Genomic DNA, 24,750 nt, shown 5'->3' with positions numbered 1-24,750 from the left:
TTATCTTCCTAACCGAAGAATATCATAAATCACATGAGCTTATTACACAATACTATTCTTCTTTCAGAACCTAATGTGGCTGCAGCTCTTTTGGTTAGCAGTCACGTACAGGCGTGAAGTACATTCATCTTGAAAAGCTATTTCTATACATTGGTTTTATATGTGGAGGCGGAAAATGTAATGTGCCGTATAAACTTGTGATTTTAGGTTTCCTTGTGTAGCAAGAAAGCTTTGAATACAGACGTTGTTTGTGTTTGATATAATTCTTCATGTAAAACATATTAGTCCAAAATAAGATTATTTGAGTAGTGATCTGTCATCAACATGATTCACCAAATTTTTTTTTGTTGTTACAAAAAAAAAAACTAAATCAAATATCAAAGGAGATCTTAACCGTTCACCCTAACCTTAGTGCTCTGTTTGATACGGTAAAGAAGGGCCATCTCTCATCTCCTCTTTGTATTATCTTTTCTTATTAAATTCTATGATTAAAAAGGGAAAACACACAAAAAGAAAGAGAACAAGAGAGATCTGGGTTTATCTGATAAAACCAGGTTTGCTTTTCCTTCTTGTTCTATTTTCTTAAACTTTATTTATGCATATTTAGGTTAGATTTTTCTGCATGGGATCTGGAGTTTGGTTGATTGTTGAGCAAGTTTCTTTTCATCCTATCTTATAGATCTTCTTCTTCTCTAACCAAGTTCTCCGACAATGAACGACCTCTTAAAGGTTTGTCTTTATCTTTCCCTTCCAACTTTTCTTTGGACCATTTTTGTTCTAACTTCTATGCCAAGCAACGTTTCCGTGTAATTAAAATTAGAAACTACGTAGGGCTTTTTGCTTGGGTAACAAGTTTTGTATTATATAACGTCTCTTTAGCTCGACATTTTCCCCGGGACAAAGGCTTGGGTTACACCGTTTAATAAGATGATGTGACAAACGCTTTTTATTGGACAGGGCTCGTCAGAGTTCTCGAGAGATCGATCAAACAGAAGCGATATTGAGTCAGCACATGGACCAGGTAACTCTGGAGATCTCGGCCTCGCCGGTTTCTTCAAAAAGGTAATACGTTTCATCTCTATTTAACTCTTCTCAATATGTGTCGAATGTGTATATTGAGATCATATTAATTACTGTTTAGGTCGGAGAAATCGATAGTCAATATGAGAAGCTTGACAAGCATCTCAAGAAGCTTCAGGCAGCACACGAGGAGACTAAAGCCGTCACCAAGGGTCCTGCAATGAAATGTAATTAAAAACTTAGAGACAAGTTCTTGATTCAAGATTTAGATGAATTGAAAGATGGCTTCTCTTTGTTGTTGTTGTGTAGCAATCAAGCAGAGGATGGAGAGAGATGTTGATGAAGTGGGAAGAATCTCTCGTTTCATCAAAGGAAAGATCGAAGAACTTGATAGAGAGGTTAGGCCGCTTAGAGATGAATACATTGTTGCTTCTCTTTATATGTTCTGAATTGATTTGTACAGAATCTTGAGAACCGGAGTAAACCGGGATGTGGGAAAGGAACTGGAGTAGACAGAACAAGAGCAGCCACAACTATGTGAGTATTTGTTTACTTAATCAATTGCTATGTTTCAAGATTCTGGTCCCTTCCTTAATATATGTTTTATCCGCAGCGCGATAAAGAAGAAGTTCAAGGACAAGATATCTGAATTCCAAGTAAGTTTTGAGAAGTGGTTCTTCAAAATCCTCCAAGAAAGTTAGTCCTAAGCTATTAAAGTTTGTTCACTGCAGACTCTAAGACAAAACATTCACCAAGAATACAGAGAAGTTGTGGAGAGGCGTGTGTTTACAGGTTTTGAATTTGAGCATCTATCTAAAGACTCTAACTGTTTTTCATTGTTGATCTTCTGATAGCTATTGTTTGTGTTGTTTTGGTTCTTGACAATGGTAGTGACTGGGCAACGAGCTGATGAAGAGGCAAGAACTTATAGTTAATTTTTCTCAATTTAAAATCTATTGAATTGGTTTTAGTACTGGTTCATGATAATCTTGTTTGGTGTGTAGATGGTCGATAGATTGATTGAAACGGGAGACAGTGAGCAGATTTTTCAGAAAGCAATCATGGAGCAAGGACGAGGCCAGGTTAGTATTTATGTTTAGGCTAATAGCATGACTACGTAAGCAACAAGACAGCTACGTGTATCTCAAGTTAGGTTATTTTCTGGCTTCGCAGATAATGGATACACTAGCTGAGATTCAGGAACGTCATGACGCTGTCAGAGATTTAGAGAAGAAACTCCTTGACCTCCAACAGGTAAACCTTGCTCTGCTTTACCAAAATTGTCGGAATGATTCACCTTCTGTTTTTGGTTGGTAGGTGTTTCTTGATATGGCCGTGCTGGTGGATGCACAGGGAGAGATGCTAAACAACATAGAGAATATGGTAACAGTCTCTCTTCATTATGATCTTTGATGAAGAGTTTAGATTTCTTCACACACTTTCTTGTTCTGTTTCTGCTTTAACAGGTCTCAAGCGCTGTGGATCATGTTCAATCCGGGAACAACCAACTAACAAAGGCACTAAAGAAACAGAAAAGTTCAAGGAAATGGATGTGCATTGCCATCCTCATCCTTCTTATCATCATCATCATTACAGTTGTCTCTGTTATCAAACCATGGACACAGAAACATGGTGGTGCTTAGAGTTCTCTTCTCCCTGCCCTGCTTCTGAAGCTTTTGTATACAACAGTTTAACATATACATACATGTATCAACCCATCAAAAAACATCCTTCCATTGTCACTAACAAAATGATGTATTCTTTTGATTGGATCAATGAAAGAACTTAACTATTCTAATACCATCTCAGTGAACATCCCAGTCTAATGAATATGAATGTGGAGCAAAACCGGAGACAGCAAGTGAATATAAAAACTCTGTTGAAATTTACTTTTATCTTTCATATCTGTAGTGTGTGAAAACAATTCCAGAAAAAAAAACTATTGGAGAAAAAGAGACGAAAGAATCTGAATAAACCTTTTATCAGATTTACAATGAATGTGGAAAAAGAAACAAAGATACCTCCAGCTTCACCTTTGCTTCATGGGAAGACCTTAGAGAAGGATGAAGCATAACGGTCGTCCTTTGCTGCGTCAGTCATCCTTCGCTGCATAAGGGCGCTTGGAGGCAATACCAATATCTTTGACGTATAAAGAGTATGCAACTAAGGAACTACTACCAAAAGAATAAAACTAAAAAAGCTTATTCTCAGTAACTATAGAAAACAAGAAAAGAAAACCTCCGTTTGTTTGCTTCTTCGCCTTATCTGAAGAATCAAATGACACCTGACAGCAGAATCTGCATCCTAGTCACAGTGCTAGTCATTGGGATCCCATTCTTCATCCTGGTCAAAAGCTGAAGCCACCTTACTCTTCGCAAACTCTTCTTCAGTTTCTGACTGTTCAGTGAGAAGGTCATGTTCATAATCAGGCTGATCACCATCATCATTTTTACTCTTTTCCACCCCAGCTGATTTTATCCATTTAGGGCATTCATCCTCACCTCCATAGAGAAATCTGCCGTCATCACTTCGTATTTGTCTGGATTCTTCAAGGGGAGATGTTCTGCATGAGCATTCAGGAAGTGGATGCGAAAGAAACAACCTCGGTTTCGACAGCATAGACTGCCTGATTAGCCCACTTTCACCCAAACTTGAGTTCAGATGTTCCCTCACACGAACTGTCCAGTTACGGTTGGGATGGTACATGTCCTCACGGGTTATGTTGAAAAGTTCTTGAATAACTTTCCTGTGAGAAAAAAAAACAACCAGCCATTAACTAAGTAGTGAGCTAAAGCCAACAAGATCATTTGAATCATTAACTGACGAGTAATAAACTTTCTTACCTGTCCAGTCTATATGTTCGTGAAGAGGGTCTTTCATAGAGCCTCTGACCCATTACCAAGCTTGAAAAATCTGGCAAGCCACTACCATCGTTGTTGAAACCAGGGAGAAACACGTCAGCTTCTACAGATACAACAAAGTCAAGTGCATCCCACAGTAACCTGTGCGCTTGATTCCTGAGATCCATAGGTGAAGGGATTGGTTCTGTATCATTCTCTGTAAGCCAACCAGACCATCCTTCTTTTTCGTGCTGGTAGATAGGTCTGTCTGGAGGAGGAGGGAGAGGTCTAGGCCGAGGACCTGCCTTGTTCCACTCTTCTTTGAGCTGCTTATCGCTTTTCCGAGGAGGCATTTCGTACGTATTTTCTGGAAGAGGCGTCTCAGGACCAACCAATTCTGATAATTCTTCCGTGCTGCATAAAGAAGTCCGGTCCACTAGATTAGGGAACATGGCTCGCAGAGGGATCAAAACACGATGGCCGCCAAACATTTCTGAACCAGCTAAGTATATAATCGCTTTTTGAGAATAACCCAATGCTTTCAAAAGAATTCCAACCTGCGACATTTCAATACCAATAAACTCTTAGCATCACAATAGCCAATGCTTTCAAGAGACACCATGAAGGCAGACATAAAGGGTATTAGGGTATAAAAATGTGTCCATATTAAGCATTGTTAGCATAATCTGAGAAAAGCTCCGGGTTGTACCTCTTCTGGCATGAGAGGACATAAGCCATTGTCCCTGCGTAAGTGCGAGTCAACAATAAGTTCTTCGGAAATAAACTTCTGCTTGATCATCTGAGCCCGCCGATACTGAATGAGTTCACTGTGAAGATCCTTTAAAAATAGAAATGATGATGTAAGAAACCAATTCCACCGTTTAAAACTACTTCCCTATGTAACTCAAGTACAAAGGGTAGAGATCAAAAAAGCCTATCTGATATAAACACTTTTGCTATCAACGAAAACAGATGGAGAAGGTTGAAAACTTTTACCTGGAAAAGCTCAGCACAGCCATGATATGCCAATTTGTCCCTCACTAAGCCAGGATGATAAGACAAGAAGGGTTGACCTGATCTCCGTAACCTGGCAAAGGTAAAATACGTAGCTCAATTATATCAGGGACGCACAGTTATTAGGGAGCCGATGGACAAATCGTGACATAAGTATAGTCAAGCTAAATTTAAAAAGGGCAAACCCTAACACTTACTTATTATTATTCAAAGCTTAGCATATCAAGAGCCATAACTATATCCTGTTTTAGTCCCTTTCGCCAATTAAATTTCTAACTGCAAGTATCACAAGTACCTGTCAACCATCTTCTTTCCCAGCACCTGGATTTCTGAACGAAGCTGGAGGGCATGGAAGGCAACTCTACACCTTAGTCTTTGAAGTTCAGGCATTGAAGCTGGAACAGTTGACTGAAAACAAGACACCTTTGTTGAGAATAAAACACTTTGTTTAACCAATATAAACAACCAAGACATGATATGACGAGTGATGGCACTTTGCAAGCAGAAAGATATCTACTGATTTATTAGTTACTGCATACAAGCAAAAATCACTCTTAAGGGAAACAAAAAAAAGACACGCATTACCTGCAAGCATCCCCCATCAGAGACGACCAATCCAATAACACCAGCTTTCTTTAACTTTGGCAATACATCCTCGAGGTAAAACTTTGTTGATGCAGAGTTTTTGGGCTTAAAAAGAGGGAACTCATTCCTTTTTCTTGCGGCTTTCAAGCTCTCAGGGAGTGTCTTCGCAACGATAACATCGTTTTTAAGAAAGGATATAAACTGCTCTTCATCATAAAGATAGGAGAAACTCTTGAACTTGTTGCTGCACATCGTGTAAAAAAAAATACACTAGAGTAAACACAAGTCTGATACCAAAGGCAAAGAAAAATGCTTTGACAGAACATAGAGTTAGGAGGTACTACCTGATGCCTTTAGAGCGAAGACTTTCCTGAAGCTCTGGAATGATAAGAGTAGCATTTAGAAGCCTGGAGATGGTGACAAGATCACATATCTAGAAAATTTGCAAATACGTCATTAACATGAATAACAGAAGAAAAAAATAAAGATGGAATTCAAAACTATCAAGTCAAGTGATACATACAGAAGATCTGATCTTGTCAAATCCACCAAATATCTTTGCATAAATGTAGCCATTGTTTGCTGAACTGGGCGCTGCAAAGACAAAACATCAAGAAAAATAAACAAAAATCCAAATATTCCAAAAAAAAAAAAAAAAATCATGAGAGACCTCAAGAGGCTTCTCATGTTCAAACAAGTATCAAACACAACATACAACATCCATAATAATGACTCTCAATCATTTTGGAGACAACAATGATCAATGCAGAACAGAACATACCAGGATAACTAGTTCTAGGATTGGCATAAGGCTGCAAGGTCTCCAACGATCTGACAGGCCGCCATAAGTGCTTATTTCTAAAATCCTGCAACAACACAGTGAACACAAAACAACAGCTAAAAACAACATTCTCCAAAACTGAAACCAAAATCAATTCTTTTCTTTCTAATACTAACCTGTGAACCTAACAAAGAATCAAAATCTTGCCAAAGAGTGCCTCTCGCATAAGAAGCCAACTGTACAGAAGAAGACTTTGTAATCGAGAGATGCACAAGGAGAGATCCTACTGATAAAATGAGCACCAAGAGTGCAATCCACTTTATCCTCGATCTGAACACCATCTCCTACAAATCCAGCTCCTTTCTCCAACTAAACAACCCTAAATTCCAAAATCCAAAATTCAAAAGCTCAATTTAGAATAATCACACCGACAACGAAGGAGCTTCCTCTTTATTTTATTTTTTACAGTTTCATACCCAAGACGACGAATTAAAGGCGAGATCCAGGATTATACGCTTTGGATCTGATCAGAGGGATTGTATCAAGAAGAGGAGATATCTCCGCATCGAAGGTTCCAGGGGGAAGCAAACAAGCAACCCGTGCAAAGGAGTCAGAGGAAGAAGAAGAAGTAGTTCAATTCAATTTTGAGTCAGATCCACACAGAGACAACTCACTGACACATTCCCAGAACTGAAATTTAATATTTTCTCCTGCGAGACAGAGAGAGAGAGAGAGAGAGTCTGCATTTTTTTATATATGAACGAACTCACACTGTAACTACTAACCGGTTTAGATTTCGGTTTACGATTCTCGGTTTAATTAAAATATCAATACCCAATCATATCATCGGGTTAATATTTGTGTACGGTTAGTTTGACCCAAACTTTGTCCTACTAACTGTAAACAACAAAACCGGCTTCCAAACCCAACTTGTTTAGCCGGTTCAATCCCATTGGTTCAGGTCTGAGCCCGGTTTGGGTATTTATTTGATCATGATTGATTCTGTAGATAAACATGAAAAAATCTTTTGGATTTTGCAGTATATAACTGTTACTAAACATATTTGAGAAATCTTTTTTTGTTTGATTCCATCGTTCATTACGCAAAACTGGCATATTTACTTTGAGATTTCTATCTTCACTATCATATCTTTCATATAAGAAATGTGAAAAAATGTCATTTATACAGTATATAAAATGTTTTTAAAATGTTTTTCAGATGATGATCATCATTTTTGGATCTGGGAAGTTACTGTGAGGAAGGTTTGTTCAGGACTAGGGATGGTCAAGCCGCCATGGAATGATTAAAACCGAGTTCTTCTTCAGCTTTACTTAAAAGAGCTTGAAACAAAGGCTGGTTCAAGTTAAGAGACTGGCACAATGTATATTTGCTTCTTCTTGTCCTCACCAACGTACACCGCAAAAACCCTTTTGGTGCTGAAGTTGGTTTACTGTTTCCTGCTACAGAGACACCAAGAATCTTCTTTGCTGCCAAGAAAGCCTCTCACCAAAGCCATTTTCTTGTTGATGGTATTGATTATGCTTTGGGTCTGTATATAGGACATATATACAAGAATAGTGTTTCACATGGTTATGTTTTCTCAGATGCTATAAGGTTGAAGAACATGATTAGATATTGGCATATATGCTCTTGTTTCTTCATGTTTCACTAGGAGTATTTTGTCCTCTTCTATGGTTGAAACTGAGTTATCATCACAAAATCTTTCTACTAGAGGCCAAACATGTACATATGTGGGGACATTCTAATGAAGATGTTTTCAATCATATTCAGAAATAGGATCACATGCCAATGTTATAAAGGAAAGTTATATGGCTAAAGTTTTTGTCTCTTTCTCTTTGTGGTATTGATATGATCATGAAATGAACACAATCATAATAGATCAATGGAGGAGCCCAATTGTCACTGTTGGAGAAAAAGTCATATGGTTGATTCGATGAGAAACAAAGTCACTTCACAACATCAAGTGCAGAAATAAAGTGTTTTTGTCTTCACTATAAAACAGAATAATTAAGAAAGACACTAGTAAAAAAGGTCATTAGCTAGCAAAAACGTTTATATTAGTTATCATTAACTATGTAGAGATTTAAAGGGGTTAAGCTGTGTTAGTGTTATGTTTGAGAGAGAGCAAGAAAGACATAAAAGAAGATTAATTGTTCCATCTTTGTTCTTAAGACAGACTCAGTTTCACCAATAGAACAAAGAAATCTCTGACACACGTTCATGTTTTTGTACATCCAACAACAAGATCACATGTAATTTAAGGCCAAAAAGAAGCTTGGAATGTTCTTCTGAGGTGCTACTTTAAATATGAGTGAGGGAGACTTTGCACGGATTTTATGGGGGTAACGATAGAATGCAAATGGTCAAGGTGTATCAATTTTTACCTTTCCAGACTTGGATTTGGTCTTCTTTATTTCATTAAACATGGTAAAAAATCTCAATTCAGTCTTATCAAATTCGATAATACAATCATGATTTTCTTTTCATCTATAAAAACGGTTCAAATAGCTAAACAATCTTGGATAACACCTTCTTCATCATCATTTTGTAATAATATCATCTGAAAGTAAAATAATGAAAACATCATCAATGAAGTTTGCTTTTGTTTTCTTCTGCGCCATTACATGGGGTAAAATTCATTTTTTTTTAACATGTAGTATTAGTTATTTACTATGCGAATTTTATTGAATAACATATATAAATATTGGTATTGTAGTGATGAGTATAGTAGCAGTTCCAGATGTTGAAGCAAAACAGTTAGCACCAGAAGAAGCTCCTTACGTTTTGTTGCATCGTGAAGGTTCTTCACAAAAACAATCTCCACAAAAGTTTATATTTAGATGCGACACACCTAGGTGTCAAATCATTTGTACCATTCGATGTTTTTGTATATGCTAAGCTTCATCTCTTCTTTAATAATATGTATTCACTAAAATAAAATAAAAGACTTGATTGTTGCATACACTGAACAGAATCCCTAGCATGTTATCAACCCTAAATGATCGTCATTATTAGACTCAAAGTGTATTAATTTCACGTATATGCAAATCACATGAACAAAAGTGTATTAATCGACTTGTGTGTTGACCAATGAAATATATTGAGCCGTATTGGGCCGAAATAAGGCTTTTGATAGGCCCGTATGTTGATTAAAACGCAACACTTTGTGAAAGAGAGACAAAGGCGGGTCCACTAGATTATGTTTTGTCTTAATGTATGAAAAATTAATAAAAACTTGGGGAAAAAGACAAAAGGTAAAAAAATAAAAATCCGGGATTTGCCCCAATTCGCGAGACATTAGGTTTTGTTCTTCACCAATTCATCATCTTTATAAAATCATTCTGTTCAATTCTACCTTGAATCACCGCCATGGATCTTCGTGTTCCGTTTCTCCTCCTCATAGCTGTCTCATGCTTTCCCTCTAGCTTCGCTTCTTCGTCGCCGTCCGTTTGCAATCACGAGTCCGAGCTGTTCCGGTTCGATATACACTCCAAATGCCCTCCTTCTATGTATCCAACTCCTCCTATCGAGGTCAGGCTCTCTCTCTTCTTTATGGTTTTTGTTTGAATGCGTGTGTGCCAATTCAACCTTTAAGCTTTTATTTCGGATTAATAATTGAATTACGAACAATTAGAGCTTTTTGATAACTATTGAACAGATATGATGCTCCTATGTATTATTAGTGTCAAATTCAAATTATTGGTCCAATACTTTTGAAATTTACTTTAAGACATATGATTAATTATGTTTTAAACATAGCTCTGTCTAGTGTCTGTAGAGATGATTTAACAAAAATAAAAATAGGTGTCTTAGGCTATCTCTCAAGAGCATATAATTGGATTTTGAAGCTTTTATTTGTAATTAAAGCAGTGTTTAAATTTGCATGATGCAGATAGATGGAGACTCACTTGACAGGTTAATGGCTTTGCACCATGATGGAAATGCTTATGTGTCAGTGCTATTTTACGCATCCTGGTGCCCCTTCTCACGTGCTCTGCGCTCTAAGTTCGATACGTTGAGCTCCATGTTCCCTCAGATACACCACCTAGCTCTGGACCATTCTCAAGCTCTACCATCGTAAGCAGCCTACTCATTACACTTTCTTGAAAGTATAGATAGTCTATTCCCATGTTACTTAGTATATAGCTAGGAAGTGGATTGAATGACTCATATAAATTTTTTTGTTACTCTGGAATAAATAAATCTTTAGATTTCTTGGGACTTTTTATAATTTTCACCTACAAGGTGGTTCTGATAAATAGATTAAGTTGTTCCCTAATCAGATTTTAATGTCAGTTTGTCAACAAGATGATGCAAAATAATGAGCTGTTACCTTATCTTACATTTGCTTTATATTAGTTGATCACAAATATAGGCTAGCTAATTAATCATCAACCTGTCTCCTTTGTGTAATTGTCTCATTAGTGGGTTCCTCTTCCATGTGGTTAGCTACTTTTTCCTTTTGTCTGACTAACTGATTTCATTAATTGATTTGTTGCAGTGTCTTTTCAAGGTATGGCATCCATAGCCTACCTTCAATCCTGATGGTAAATCAAACTTCAAAAGCGCGGTACCACGGTCGAAAGGATCTTACATCCCTTATTGAGTTTTATGAGGAATCAACAGGTGATTGGCAATAGCACATTTCAGTTTAAAGTTCAATCAGTAATAATAACTGATTATTATTTTGGTTTTTTCAGGTCTCAAACCTGTTCAGTATGTGTCTGAACCGGAACCAACAACCAGCGTAGACGCTACAGATGGTAACATGATCACATGGTTACGCAAAGGGACGTCTATTAGTGAAGTATTCAAAGGAGATCCATTCCTGGTACTGTCTCTGCTGTTTGTCTGCTTACAAGCGGCAATCCTCGTCTTCCCCATGGCAGAACAGCGTTTGAAAGCGTTGTGGGCTTCTTACGTTCCCAATCTGAACCTGGAAAGATTTGGAGAGGTGAGCCAAGTGTTCAGGCGTGCTGTTCACATGGTGGACGTGAGGAGGCTGTGGTTGAAACTAACGCTCGTCAAAACAAGGAGCTTCCATGAAAGGGCAAAGAACGCTCGAGCGTGGGCTTCATCGCTAGCATCTGTCTCCCTAGGCCAAACTTCATCAAACCAGTCCTGAGAAACATCCTTGTAGTATATCTTGTCAGCATTGGGAAGGGATAAGCACTAAGTGAGTTTTGGAACTCTGAGTTTGTTAGTTTGTTGTCTGCATGAAAGCATGTAAATCCAGGAACAGCTTTACTTCTGTTTGTGAATATCTTTCACTCTTTTTTGGTTTTATAAAAAGTTGAGATGTCTGTTTTTGACCTCATTTCTTTTACTGAATAATTTTGACTGAGTTGATTAAAATTTGTCTGAATCTTCAGGGCAACTTTGTCTTGTAATGTTTTGTGTATTACATTTTGAGAGTGTGATCCAACTCCATTGCTGTTTTTTTTTCTTAATTATCTACATTGATCTCTTATTCTTCTCCTTCTTTTTATGTCAGACTCATTGGTTTTGGATCTTATATATTTGTCAGTTTTGTCTTCTTGATGTCAGTAAAGAAGAGTGGAGAACCATCACATGATCTAATAATGGTTTGTGTCTATAAAGACACTTCTCATGCTTAAAATTTTGTCTGTTGAAGGGGGAATGTTTCCATTTTTCATCCTTTTTCTTCTCAAAAGCTCCAATTATAATACTTTATATTTGTGTTAAACGTTCTCTTCAAGCATTTGGTCTGTGTAGCAAAGCAGGAGAGGTCGAAAACGAAATCCACTTAAGTGTGTTCTCTAGTCTTTGCTTGAATATTTATACGCAAATAGTTTCTCGGCGTCTGTTCTTGGAATGCATATAGGTGTAAGATGCCATGGTTGTTTGGAAGTTAGTCCAGAACATTAAGTCTTCTTCTATTTTTAACGTCTTTGTTATGGCTCTTATAGGGTTCTGTTGTTTCTCCACTGCTTTGATCTAACCAGTAATGATATAGAATCTTGATTCTTACATCAAAATTGTTCAACTTTTAGTTGCACATTAAAACGGTTTGCAAGTAATCCGGTAGATAGGCTATGGAATGGCTAATATTATGTTTGTGTGATAGATTTGGGATGTTCTCTTAAATGAAGAGGTAGTGGAGATTGTAGATTCATCACCATCTCGTTCCTCTGCAGCAAGAGCTATAGTTGGGTCTGCGGTTAGCTCCCATACGTAGCATTTTATGAATGTTACTATAGTCTATAGCATGTGCTAGTAATCAAAACTTAAATGTCCAAAAGAAGGGAACAGAGTAGAAACATATGGAATAACTTGCAGAGCCTCAAAAAGTAAATTAAAAATTGAAAATAATTACTTTGGTCTCAACAATAACATAATTGGTCTATAATTACCAACTTTTTTATTGAACTATCAATAATTAGATTTAAACAATAGATGATCAATTGAATTTATAGATAACATAAATTAAATAGATATAATTTAATGTTGTAATATTGTACCTCCATATGTTAATTATTTAAATATTTGTTGATGTTAACTTTTAAAATTATAAAGATTTTTTTTAAATAACAAAAATCATTTTATCTAACAATGATTAATCTTTACTACCTTAAACCAATGAAAACACATTTTAAACTATATAGTTTATTTTAAAAATTAGACCAAAACTAAATGTTTAATTATTTACTCGATAATATAAATCTATAAAACGAAAAGATTAATTTTTTAAAAAAATTCTAAGTTTGTGAAATGTTACAATATATTTGAATATGACAAGAAAACAATAATTACTAATCTTTATATGGATAGTTACGATTTTAATAATGAAATAATAATCCGAAAATATATATATAGAAGAAGATACAAATACATGTGAAAGTTTGAAACAATCTATTCAATTAAAAGAATATACCTTAAACTTAATATGTTTTAAAAATTGATAGACACAATATATATTATAATATATACCAATTTATAATTGAAAAAAAAAATATTTATATAAAAATAAATGAAAACAACTTTTAATCCAAGAAATCAAAATCAGTATATCTCGCAGTCAGTTATAAAAATACTAAAATAGCTTAAGAGGACTTGATCATGAGTAGTAAGAACTAGGACTAAAAGATCTGGTCAAATGAGGCAATCAATAGTTCTTGAAACGGGTCCCAAGAGGACAATTTCTTCTTTTGACATCAGTTGATTGCGTTAGATAAGCTCTACCTCAATCTCAAAATGAATAAATTCAAAAAAAAAAAAATCATTTACATGTCTCAGTTATTATCAATCCAAACATTCTTTGAATCTTCTATCTTCTCTTCTATAATATGATTTTGAAACCACTTCACATTGGAGAGAGAACGAGCAAGAGGAGATGGAGAATACCTAAACACATTTGCCTCCAATAATTCAAAAGAAATGAAATCTTTTCCTTCTTTCTAAAACTCTGATAGACTTTCAATCTCAATTGTCCATAGTTCTCTTTCGAATTATGGGGTCAACTCGAGTCTACATCACCCATCGGCTTCTTCATAAATTCAATAGTGAATAGCGTGCATGCGTGATTATTGTCTATAAATTTTTTAAACATACTTATTTTGTTAATAGAATCATTGTAAATTTAATTGTCGTTGATGAACTCAAATATCTTTATGTATGTGTGCTTCATTGTCATTTTTTTTTTCCTTTTCCCAAATGAAATATCATTACTAGATGAGAAAATTCGCTATTCTACGATTAGTTAACTGGTTAAACCATCATACATTAATGAATATTGAAATCATGGTCATCTCTTCTTGTCGTGCACCTATAGTACACAAATTTTACAATGAATATAGATGTTCATTAGAGTTTTTTTTCTTCATTAGAGTATTTTGCTCTTAGTTATGGTTGTTTTAGATATATTTTTTTATTAAAAACTCAACATAATAGATGCAAATGTTGCATCGAAGTTTTTGATGGCATACATTATAAATTAGAATATAAGTTAGAGTTTTAGGAATTGGTGGTTTTTTTGATTACATGTACTATAAATTAGACTATAGTTCTTGGATACATGTACTCCAACATACGCGTTATTTTGGTAGAAAATAAAATTTCAAATCAAGACGTCACCACTAGAGACAATCCAATTTTATGTCCTTAACACATATAAACATATTCATTCGCCGATAATCATTTTACTTTTTGTATTTCATTATTTTACTAAGATACAAGTAAAGGCAAAACTTTTTAATTATTTTCAGTCTTTGCCTTACACTAGACCCAATTAAGATAACAACATCCAATATCAATTGGACAAAACAAACTCTCTAAGCTTGAAAGACTACTAAATAATATTATTAAAACAACGAGAGACTAAAATTGAACATGCTCATTAGGCTTAACCGACTTCATTAAGTTTCTTTTCGGTTAGTATGTAAATCAAGTTACAAGTGAGTTATGCAGATCTAGGGAATAGAAAAGCCATTCTCGTTACCAATTTAACAAAAGAACCATGACATTTTAGCCACCTAAACCGAAATTGTTTGGGTTATCATATTTTTTATTTTGTTCGACCAAAGAGGTTGGCTCAAATTTAGAAACACTAGGTTACGGTCAATGTTCTAACCAAATTTAATATCTTCTTTAGGAAAGTGAAAGAGAAAGAAAATCTTGGTGGAAATCCACAGAAAATTCAATTAAATTAGTGGATGCATAAATCATGGGGGAATCTCTTTTCCAAAAGATTCTTTGATGGTGGAATCTTGTAATTCTTTATGTTTCTTGATTTGTTGCATCCTCTCGTGTCCTCCTCTAATCCTCTAAAGATTCTGATTCGAGAATTTTAAAAGAATATTTACAATAAAGACTGAATATTAGATGTAAGAAATGTATACGTTTTTTGTGCCACTAACTAATTAGTGTATACGTTCTTTTGTCACAACTCCAAAAGTGTATACGCTATTTAAATGTAGGGACTAATAGAATGAAATAAGTTAATAACACGAAAAGATCTCATGACATGCAATATTCATTGCGGTCTGAATATCAAAAATATATAAATGATTGCAAGAAATATATACCAGAAGCCAAGAAAATGATGAATTATCACATTAATATCTTAAGATATGATCTCTCTACGACACGACAATAATTGTTATGCATGAAGTAGAATTCATGGTCTAATGCATGATCAATGCTCCGTATATATTATTTAGGTGGACCCTTAGCTAGACCATCACATTCATGATTCTTACAAAATAATTAAAATTTGATAAATCATAGGGCAGGTTAAAAAGTGAGTCTAAAATTACTATAAATCAAATTCAAGTAGGAATGTGGAAATACTTTACATTGCTTTCAAGAAGAAGGTACATATATATTTGATATTAATATGGTCATTATTTTTGGTTTTTCATTAATAATAGTGTAGTCATTGTTTAAGTTGAATTGATCTTTTAACTGTCTCTTCACTTTTTCTATTTTTATTGTGTTCTTTAGAGAATGAAAAAAGAAAATTGTTCTGCTCAGCTCATCTTCGGATTTGGTTCAAAATCGTTGGGTTAAATTAATTTTCCATTTTTTTTTTATTTAAAGTTTAAACACATGAAATACATGTGCAATATCTAAAAAACTGTTACATGTTTTGTAACTTAATGTGAAAAAGCTTTACTAAGCAAAGACCTACTAGGATACTATGACCACTCAAAATCAGGATCAATTATGGGTATCATATTATTTGGTTATCCATTTACCTTATATAAACTCATTTATTTGCCACCAAAAGAAATATCATTTATAGTTTTCTTCTTCTAATTTATGAAGCACTCAAACACATATACACACATAAACACAAGGTGTATACGTCTCTCTCTCTATACATATAAACGCACTTGCAATATCAAGAATCACATTTTCCAATAGCTTTCTTATCAAAGTCTCTCATAGAGTAAACCCAAAAATCAAAAACACCATGAACGCTTTAGCAGCAACCAACAGAAACTTCAAGCTAGCTTCTAGGCTTCTTGGTTTGGACTCAAAGCTTGAGAAAAGTCTTCTCATTCCCTTCAGAGAAATCAAGGTACCTATGTTATCTGTTTTCAAACTGATCGGTTAAAGATCACTAAACCGGAATGTAACCAATTGGTACAGGTGGAATGTACCATACCGAAAGACGATGGAACTCTTGCATCATTCATTGGATTCAGAGTCCAACATGACAACGCAAGAGGTCCCATGAAAGGTGGCATCAGATATCATCCAGAGGTGTGCTTCCACTTAAACCAAAGCAACTTTGATTATGGTATGAACTAAACCGGGTTTCGGTTATTTAACAGGTGGAACCGGATGAAGTAAACGCTTTGGCACAACTCATGACATGGAAAACCGCAGTGGCTAAGATACCTTACGGTGGAGCCAAAGGAGGCATTGGTTGTGACCCGAGCGAGCTAAGCATCTCAGAGCTTGAACGTTTGACTCGTGTTTTCACACAGAAGATCCATGATCTCATTGGGATTCATACCGATGTTCCAGCTCCTGATATGGGAACCGGTCCTCAGGTTTTGTAAAAATCTTCTTTAAAGTCTTCTTCTTGTACTGGTGTTCTTGTCTGAATATATACATGCCTTTTTAAGACAATGGCGTGGATTCTTGATGAATACTCGAAGTTCCACGGACACTCTCCTGCTGTTGTGACAGGAAAACCCATTGTAAGTGGCTGTTCTAGTCAAGATTTTGGTTTATATGATGCCTAACCATTCTAAAACCGGTTCGGTTTGAGCAGGATCTTGGTGGATCTTTGGGGAGAGATGCTGCTACAGGAAGAGGAGTGTTGTTTGCAACAGAAGCTCTACTCAATGAACATGGAAAGAGCATATCTGGACAGAGATTCGTCATCCAGGTATTAAAAGATTAGAAGTTTTCAGTTTTTTTAGAGGTTGCTTGCGTGTCAAGACACTCGTACTGTCTCTGTTTTTTAGGGTTTTGGAAATGTGGGTTCTTGGGCGGCTAAGTTGATAAATGAAAAAGGTGGGAAGATTGTGGCGGTGAGCGATGTCACAGGAGCAATCAAGAACAAGAACGGTATCGATATCTCTGGCTTGCTCGAGCATACCGAAGAAAACAGAGGAATCAAAGGGTTTGATGGTGCTGATTCCATCGATCCTGATTCAGTTCTTGTTGAAGATTGTGATGTTCTTGTCCCTGCAGCTTTAGGAGGCGTCATCAACAGGTCTTTTTAAGTTTCTTGTTACACAAGTTAACCTTTTTCTCTTGAACTTCGTTTGAAAACGGTAGAGTATGTTTGTGTGTAGGGAGAATGCAAATGAGATTAAAGCAAAGTTCATCATAGAAGGTGCTAATCATCCAACTGATCCTGAGGCTGACGAGGTAGATTCTTGATTTTAACGCTTTACTCTTCTTCTCAAACTCAGTACTGAGGAAGAAAGGTGTTGTGATCCTTCTCTGCAGATACTGAGGAAGAAAGGTGTTGTGATCCTCCCAGATATATACGCAAACTCGGGAGGAGTTACTGTAAGTTACTTCGAGTGGGTGCAGAACATACAAGGATTCATGTGGGAAGAAGAAAAGGTGAACAAGGAGCTACAAAACTACATGACTCGCGGCTTCAAAGATTTAAAAGAGATGTGTAAGACACATTCATGTGATCTCCGTATGGGAGCTTTCACCCTTGGTGTCAACCGTGTGGCTCAAGCTACCGTTATCAGAGGTTGGGGATCTTGAAATACTCATATGCAAGTTCAATGATAATAACTCATATAATCCTTTTGTTTCATGCAAGTTCATTCAGTTTCACAGTAATAAAATTGCAATGTAATCTTTAAATTTTTTCATCAATAGAAGCTAATTAAAGCAAATCTTCTACTCCATTGATTAAACCAAAGTTGATAATGTGGGAAAACAAAGTCTCATTTGATAATATAAAGGGCTACAAGTTGAGATAAAGCTTATAGAGTAGGAAGAGAAGAAACTAGAATCCTCTTCCTCTGCCTCTGAAGCCTCCACGACCACCACCTCGTGAGGGAAATCCTCTGCCTCCTCCTGGTGGACCTCTTCCTCTGAAACCTCCTCGCCCTCTTGAAGGAGGACCGCCTCTACCTCTGGAGAATCCTCCACGACCGCCACGACCACCACGGCCGCCAGCTGACTGACCCCTAAAAGAACAAAGACATAACACAGTCAATGGAACAACTCTCAACTAGAATGTTCATAGCTAACTACTGAAGTTAACAATGTGTACTTAAGTTCACTAATGTTTAACATGTTAGCTTACTTTGGCTGAGGAAGGAACCTAGCGAGGGGCAAAAGCTTAGCAGGGTCGATGAAGAACTTGTCTCCAGGAGCATACGAGGTCGCCACAATACCTTCCATCATTTTGATAGAAAACAACTGAAGAGAGGAAACAAAACAAAAACATAAACCAATCTCCAAAACCTCTAGTTTAGTTACACGACAACATAGATAGTGAGAGAGAGCTGCTTACAGATTCATTGATGGCGCCAAAGATTTCATCAACTTTACCAATCTGAGTCTTGTTCTGAAGGTAGATAGGTGCATTGAAATAAGGAATCTTCTCCTGAGAGAGTTTGGTCACAGCGTCTCCCTCACACGCATGGACGAACGTGGCAACCTCTGTAAACCAAACACAAAGTAACAAACTTTCATACCTCATTCAATGTCAAAGTTCCAAAGTTTCAAACTTTCATACAGAACACAAGGATAGAAACTAACCCACGACTTCTTCAGGAGGCCCTTCGTCTCTAAACCCGCCAAATCGACCGCCACCGAATCGTCCGCCGCCGCCACCAAATCGTCCTCCTCCTCCACCGAATCGACCGCCGCCGTCTCTTCCTCCTCTCCCTCTGAACCCGCCTCTTCCCATTGGTGGTCTCATCTTTTCTCCTTCGCTAGATTCCGCAAAGACTGCGACTTTTCTCTCTCTCTCTCTCTCTCCGCCTCCTTTTTAGGGTTTAAATGAGCGACGGCGCAAAATAGGTGAAGAAGGTGGGTATTTAGGGGTTTTCTGTAAACCCTTGACCGGACTCGGTTTACTTGAACCGATGATTAATTTAACAATAACTGAACCGGTTTAACTTGAAATGGAAACATTTGCCTTCTCTTTTGATCTCTCTGTTTTATTTGTCACCTATTGATTTCATTCGTAAACTGTTTCATACAATCTGATATAAAGAAAACTAAAGCCAGCTGACATAGTTGGTCGAGCATCGTAACTATAGAAAAACAATGAAGACCTTCAAACAAGGAGCCTCGTATAAAACTAATTCAGTCATTGATCTCTTCTTATATTGTCAATCTTCTTATAGGAACCAGAAAATAGAAAGAAATAGCTGTTTGACGTTTAGTCAAGTGTATAGACGACAGTCTTGTGGGGCAAGTAAACATGGATTAGCTTCTTCTAGTCATTACTCATTTGTCAAATATTAGTCATTGGTCAATATATACCTGTTCATCGTATGCATTGATTCCTCTTTGAGGCCAATAAGATTTTATATAAAGAAACTTGGTAGCAAAGATGTAATAGCAATAAGCCAGAAGATGCATATAATTTCTTCCAGCTCTTCAATTCTATTAATAATGCATCTCTTCTACTCTGTTTTTACTCTTAGCTTTTTTTACTAAAATACATAGGTGAGACAAATTTCATCTCAATTACACAGTTACACACATATGTTGGCAACTGGTACTCAAACCAAAGCTTCACGTTGTAAGGCTTCTAGAGAAGGTCATCGTTGAAACCTAGAGAGAGGGTGACACAGTATACTCTGTGTTTTATTCAGCACACGGTCCGACCATAGCATATTGATGCAAGGTACAGATTTTTGGTCCATTTTTCCTGAAACAAAAAGTAAAAGAGTCATGACATTCTACACAGAACAAACAACTGGAGAAGAATCCAACCTTAGTATTTGTTTCTTGAAACAGTTATGGCGAAAGAACCAAACCTTAACATGGGTGCTTGGGAAAGCAGAAGTTCTGAGAGTCTCTTGGGTTTCGTCGGTTATTTTTCGTTTAGGTATACTCAATATGAGAGCTGCTTGATCTGCTGTTGCAGCCATTGATGTTATCCTGAATCCACTCTCCCACCTTCGGTGGATTCCTTCACTTGGGTACAAAAAGTCAAGCTCCACCACCTTCATATATATACACACACCACGAAGACATCATTAATACATTATACTGCCCCAGAAATAGAAACTATAAGTGTTAGAAGTGACTGGAACCTGTTCAGAATAGCCTGAGTTCCTGGACATTACTATACCCCAACGACTCCCAGCAGTGGTCATGGAGGTTACATGAAACCCTTCTTTCCACTTTTTATTTATCCATTTGAATGGGAATGAGTCGCTGACTTTGTAAGATTGCTGGGTATAAGGAGTTCCTATCATCATCACATGAAGTAGAATAAGTTAAACGGCTTCATGCCCCAAAGAAAAGACATCAGGCATGAATACTAACCTTTAGACATAACGACCAATGAGCTACCGTTATTAGCACCAGCTATGGAACTGATATAGAAGTTCTTTTCCCATTGTTCCATGATCCAGTCCTGTAATGAATCAATAAACAAATAGTGAGGTGATGAAGTCTGACAGATAGAATGCTTCAGCTGAATCTACCTTGTGCAAGAAGACTGTGGACAATTCATAAACTTGAGAGCTGAACCCAGTCCCAGCATCCATGATGAGGGCCCAGAGATTAGCTGCTGATGCTACACAGCTTATGAAAAGGCCATCCTCGGTACCTTTCTCTACATGCTTCTGCAGCCTTGTTTCCGCAACATTGTAATGATATCTACAAAGAGTAACAAGAAAACAGACTGGTTATACAAAGGAAAGCCATGCAATGTACCAAAAGAAACAAATAACTTTACTTGTACTTTGCCAAATAGATTATAACCAAAGCAATAAATGCAAAGCCTCAAACTATATGTTTTGCACCTCTGTTTCATAGGACGACGTGCATTATAGACTGAGATCCATTGGGTAGCAGGACTGCCGATTCTGATTTTCTTCCTCGGCTGTTCATCCTCTTCCAAATTGATAAGCAATCTTCCTCGTTTTTGGCCAACCTATTCATACAAAAGCAAAGATATCATCAGCACTTATAAAATATTTGTAAACCGTAAAAAATAACCATAGGAACCAAAGACAACCCACCTTAAGAGCCCCATCAATTCTAATCGGTCTAGATATAGCACATGTCTCAATAAGAGTATCAAAGATCGAGATAAGCTTGGCATAGTTCGGCTCCTCGTCAAACTTCATATTAGTAACTGCCTCGAGAAACAGCTTAAATGGGGGAGGACAGAAACAGCACATCAATTCAGGAGAGGTTGACATCTTTTTCTTGCAAACAAGAAAGCTTTTGTTGTCACCCTGCGTACAAAAAACCATATATCACTGAACTAGAAATGGAACTAAAAAGGTTTTTGGTTGTGAATAGAGAGATAGAAAACTCACCTGGTACCCTTGCCATGGTAACCTTCCCCGCATCAGAAATATCAATGTATAAGCCAATGACTCCAGATCGTCCCTCCGACTTCCAGTACGACCAAGATGTGCGTGACAACTTGCATACCTTATTGTTCCCCTGCAAACGAAGCATAACAAAGATGTAAGTAAAATAAATCTATATATATGATATGTTTATAGAAAACAGTAGCATGCACCAATCAACAATACCTGAATACATCTGGTCTTTGATCATATTCAACATGCTGGCCTGAGTGCGAATCTTTCCATCTTGATGCTGAAATAAAAGATGATATATGATAAGAACGGTTAAAAATATCTCAGAAGAACTTTGCAGAGACAAAAGAATGATAAAAATCAGTTGAAAACACACAACATGACTCAGGATGTTTGTAAACATATCAGTATCACAGAAACTCACCCAGACCAAGATCAATAAGGTACAGTTTCTTCTCGTCTGCTGTTCCAGGCTGACCAAGTAAAAAGTTCTCTGGTTTCACATCTCCATGCACAAACCTTGTTTGATGTAGAGATTGAACATGGCGTTATGGTTAGCTCAATGATAGCGAACTTTAGCTGTAAATGTAAATCTTTTTGCTCCAAAGTAAATGGTATATTTGCTAAGAATTTGGAAACAACAAAGAATCGCACTAACCCCTTCATATGCAGTTTCTCAAGAATGGATATCGCCTCCACTGCAATGCAAGCTACCATGTTTGGTGACATCCTAACCACATATGATGATAAATTTAGAACATCTGCATTAGCATGGATTATATGAAAATAAATTATGATCAAAGTGCTTACGATTGAGCCAAAGAGTTCCAAACATCCCAAAGACTAGGGCCGAGCATGTCCATGACCTGAAATAATTATAGATGTTTCTTTATAAACGGTACCTTACTACTCTCAAAGGGTAGCCAGGCTCTACTTAAACGCTTACCAAGATGTAGAAATCTCCTTGACGACCCTTGTGATGTACAGCAGGAATTCCATAACAGCTATTGAGCGTACTTTACAGCAGAAAAAAAAAGAACAGATGAGTAGTGACAAATAATCACAAGAGAAACTGGTAACGAAATTTTAGAGCATGAAAGACTTACTTGTACACTTGCCACTCGTAAGGTGGGCCAAAATTACATCCTTTACTATTTCGGTGTTCAAGTTTCAGAGCTACCTGAAAAGGAAAATAATAAACTCTCTCTATAAAAAACTCACATTTTTGGTCAACTCCTATGATTTTCAGCAGGCTTTTATCTACTATACCTCAATTGCATCTGCTCCAATCCTATCACTACCACCGCTCACCCTTCTGCCAACATAAACTTGACCGAAGCCACCCTTACCGAGTTTCCTCTCTGTCTTATAAACAGGAGAATTTCCAACTTGCACCTATAAAAAAAATGAAAATATAGTGAATCTCTCTCAAATGAAAAGCTGACACAATGCCCAAATAAACAGCATGGCTTGCAAACCACATATCAACAAAAGATCTAAAGAGTTCTAATATGATGAATAATGGTTATAAAAACTAATATGATGAACTTAAAAACATATCCTAGAACTTTTCATATATGTATCATTGCAGAACTTCAGTTAATGATGTCATAAGGTTAACAGAATTTACCCTTTCAGGGACTGGACCCATGCTGGAATCATCTTCCATGCCTGCTATTTTCTCCGGGCTACCACCACCTTCCGCAGCAATATCCTGATCAGCTACCCCTTCGACTCGATTTAAAGCAGGTTCAGCGCCCCCTAAAGCACCAGCAGCTGGAAGAACCTCACAAGGCTCTGGCTCTAAGTCTCTCAACCTGATACCCCTGCCCCTACCGGCAGCAGCTGGTCTAGGAGGTACAGCCGCTTTAGCTAAAGCAGCATTCCCCCTTCCCCTACCACCACCTCTTCTCCTTGTTGCAGTCTGAGGAGGGAGTGCGATATTCTCTGCTTGCTCAACTAGCTGAGGGTTGCTGTTAGGCTGATCTTCAAGGCGTCTCGATCTCCTAGCTCCACTTCTTAACTCTGGCATCCTTAATCCATTCAAGATGTTAAAAACTCTTGTTTATTTCAAGTCACCTCTCTATATTACCTGTTTCATAGAAAAAAGAGTGTAAGGTTTTGTGTAAAAAAAACGGTTTATTTTATGCAACAAGCTAAAAAACACGAGCTACACTGATGTAAAGAGAATGATGAAGTGATCTCTAGCCAAAATTAGATCTTACAATGAATGATAAGTAGCTCTGCAGAATCAAAACTCATCAAAAAAAATCGAAGCTTCCCTAAAGTGAACACCATTACAAAGAGCTGGTGATTGATTAACAACCTCATAGCTCGACCAACACAAACTCCTAAAGCAAAAGATAGCTAGCTGTAACCAACCATTCATCAGTATCATAACATTGAGCTCGATAATCATCTAAAGTCACTATCTTTCGCATACTCATACAAAATGCACAACAATCACAACAAGAGCAGGACTCGAATCGAATCGAATCGAAGATGATAAAAGTCTATTTACCAGAAGATCGATTTCTGAATAATACTTCAATGATAACGATGATTTGACGACGAAGAGAGTGGAACAGGATCGATCCAGAAGAATCAAATAACTTTTAGATCTCTTCCTCCAGCTCGAGTTCCAAAAAAATGAGTAACCGATTAAAGCTCCTTCTCAAATCCTGCAATGTCGATTAGAATGTGAAAAGCTTTTCAGCTGTGAAGTAAGAGAATGAGAGAGAGAGAGAGGAACCTAGAGAGAGAGGTAGTTGCGGCTTGATTTAGGGTTAATAATGAAGAAGACGATGAAGATGACCCCCACCCGATTGCAATTTTTGGGAATAGAGTTTTTCATGTTTAGATCAAATATTTATTTTTCTTGGGGAATGGAGTAATAACTAAATACTATTTTGTTAATTCTCTCTATTTTAAATTTCTTTTTTTTAAATTCGTTTTGCAACGTTAACTTTTTATTTTTATATATTATACTCCTATAATGGGTACAGCGTACAGTACACTT

At 36.8% G+C, this 24,750-nt stretch overlaps 6 protein-coding genes across 10 annotated transcripts; 3 read left to right on the top strand and 3 right to left on the bottom strand.

Moving 5' to 3' along the window:
- The first annotated feature begins 484 nt into the window (after nucleotides 1-484).
- On the top strand, nucleotides 485-3,022 carry LOC103828219 (putative syntaxin-131). Its single transcript, XM_009103835.3, has 13 exons — nucleotides 485-554; nucleotides 680-729; nucleotides 958-1,062; nucleotides 1,142-1,247; nucleotides 1,330-1,418; nucleotides 1,484-1,557; nucleotides 1,634-1,676; nucleotides 1,752-1,812; nucleotides 1,912-1,937; nucleotides 2,025-2,102; nucleotides 2,194-2,274; nucleotides 2,338-2,403; nucleotides 2,487-3,022. Exons 2-13 carry the CDS (start codon nucleotides 712-714, stop codon nucleotides 2,661-2,663), a joined length of 924 nt encoding a protein of 307 aa, XP_009102083.1. The 5' UTR covers nucleotides 485-554; nucleotides 680-711; the 3' UTR covers nucleotides 2,664-3,022.
- On the bottom strand, nucleotides 2,887-8,881 carry LOC103828220 (protein EMBRYO SAC DEVELOPMENT ARREST 30). Its single transcript, XM_009103836.3, has 11 exons — nucleotides 6,717-8,881; nucleotides 6,417-6,619; nucleotides 6,241-6,325; nucleotides 5,983-6,053; nucleotides 5,804-5,892; nucleotides 5,460-5,703; nucleotides 5,170-5,282; nucleotides 4,857-4,947; nucleotides 4,570-4,698; nucleotides 3,864-4,417; nucleotides 2,887-3,766 (listed from the first exon to the last, which is right to left on the bottom strand). The coding sequence occupies exons 2-11, from the start codon at nucleotides 6,579-6,581 to the stop codon at nucleotides 3,337-3,339; spliced, it is 1,971 nt and encodes a 656-aa protein (XP_009102084.2). The 5' UTR covers nucleotides 6,582-6,619; nucleotides 6,717-8,881; the 3' UTR covers nucleotides 2,887-3,336.
- Nucleotides 8,882-9,486: 605 nt separating this feature from the next.
- On the top strand, nucleotides 9,487-11,711 carry LOC103828223 (5'-adenylylsulfate reductase-like 5). Its single transcript, XM_009103838.2, has 4 exons — nucleotides 9,487-9,792; nucleotides 10,154-10,338; nucleotides 10,763-10,887; nucleotides 10,962-11,711. Exons 1-4 carry the CDS (start codon nucleotides 9,631-9,633, stop codon nucleotides 11,384-11,386), a joined length of 897 nt encoding a protein of 298 aa, XP_009102086.1. The 5' UTR covers nucleotides 9,487-9,630; the 3' UTR covers nucleotides 11,387-11,711.
- Nucleotides 11,712-14,232: 2,521 nt separating this feature from the next.
- LOC103828225 (probable glutamate dehydrogenase 3) lies at nucleotides 14,233-18,098 on the top strand. 2 transcript variants are annotated; one of them, XM_009103840.3, is made up of 8 exons: nucleotides 14,233-16,303; nucleotides 16,375-16,488; nucleotides 16,560-16,781; nucleotides 16,857-16,931; nucleotides 17,006-17,122; nucleotides 17,202-17,452; nucleotides 17,535-17,610; nucleotides 17,692-18,098. In XM_009103840.3, the coding sequence occupies exons 1-8, from the start codon at nucleotides 16,196-16,198 to the stop codon at nucleotides 17,962-17,964; spliced, it is 1,236 nt and encodes a 411-aa protein (XP_009102088.1). In that variant the 5' UTR covers nucleotides 14,233-16,195; the 3' UTR covers nucleotides 17,965-18,098. The 2 variants fall into 2 exon arrangements, with proteins under 2 accessions (XP_009102088.1, XP_033146967.1); XM_033291076.1 differs by lacking the exon at nucleotides 17,692-18,098 and adding an exon at nucleotides 17,655-17,682 and having other exon boundaries at nucleotides 14,234-16,303.
- On the bottom strand, nucleotides 18,086-19,240 carry LOC103828224 (putative H/ACA ribonucleoprotein complex subunit 1-like protein 1). Its single transcript, XM_009103839.3, has 4 exons — nucleotides 18,973-19,240; nucleotides 18,725-18,873; nucleotides 18,515-18,630; nucleotides 18,086-18,395 (listed from the first exon to the last, which is right to left on the bottom strand). Exons 1-4 carry the CDS (start codon nucleotides 19,133-19,135, stop codon nucleotides 18,212-18,214), a joined length of 612 nt encoding a protein of 203 aa, XP_009102087.1. The 5' UTR covers nucleotides 19,136-19,240; the 3' UTR covers nucleotides 18,086-18,211.
- A 490-nt stretch (nucleotides 19,241-19,730) lies between these two features.
- Nucleotides 19,731-24,731, bottom strand: LOC103828226 (casein kinase 1-like protein HD16). Of its 4 annotated transcripts, none has more exons than XM_009103841.2 (18): nucleotides 24,484-24,731; nucleotides 24,253-24,412; nucleotides 23,362-23,823; nucleotides 23,001-23,126; nucleotides 22,838-22,911; nucleotides 22,678-22,747; nucleotides 22,542-22,597; nucleotides 22,390-22,461; nucleotides 22,156-22,250; nucleotides 21,945-22,011; nucleotides 21,723-21,852; nucleotides 21,420-21,638; nucleotides 21,201-21,331; nucleotides 20,880-21,054; nucleotides 20,719-20,809; nucleotides 20,484-20,641; nucleotides 20,205-20,393; nucleotides 19,731-20,095 (listed from the first exon to the last, which is right to left on the bottom strand). In XM_009103841.2, exons 3-18 carry the CDS (start codon nucleotides 23,761-23,763, stop codon nucleotides 20,036-20,038), a joined length of 2,115 nt encoding a protein of 704 aa, XP_009102089.2. In that variant the 5' UTR covers nucleotides 23,764-23,823; nucleotides 24,253-24,412; nucleotides 24,484-24,731; the 3' UTR covers nucleotides 19,731-20,035. The 4 variants fall into 4 exon arrangements, with proteins under 4 accessions (XP_009102089.2, XP_033146659.1, XP_033146658.1 ...); XM_033290768.1 differs by having other exon boundaries at nucleotides 23,362-23,814; XM_033290767.1 differs by having other exon boundaries at nucleotides 24,253-24,526.
- Between the last annotated feature and the right edge of the window lie 19 nt (nucleotides 24,732-24,750).

This window comes from Brassica rapa, chromosome A01, assembly GCF_000309985.2.
Source record: "Brassica rapa cultivar Chiifu-401-42 chromosome A01, CAAS_Brap_v3.01, whole genome shotgun sequence".
Taxonomy (NCBI): Eukaryota; Viridiplantae; Streptophyta; class Magnoliopsida; order Brassicales; family Brassicaceae; genus Brassica; species Brassica rapa.
Note: the sequence above shows the minus strand (reverse complement) of the source record. Positions and strands in the feature narration are given on the sequence as shown.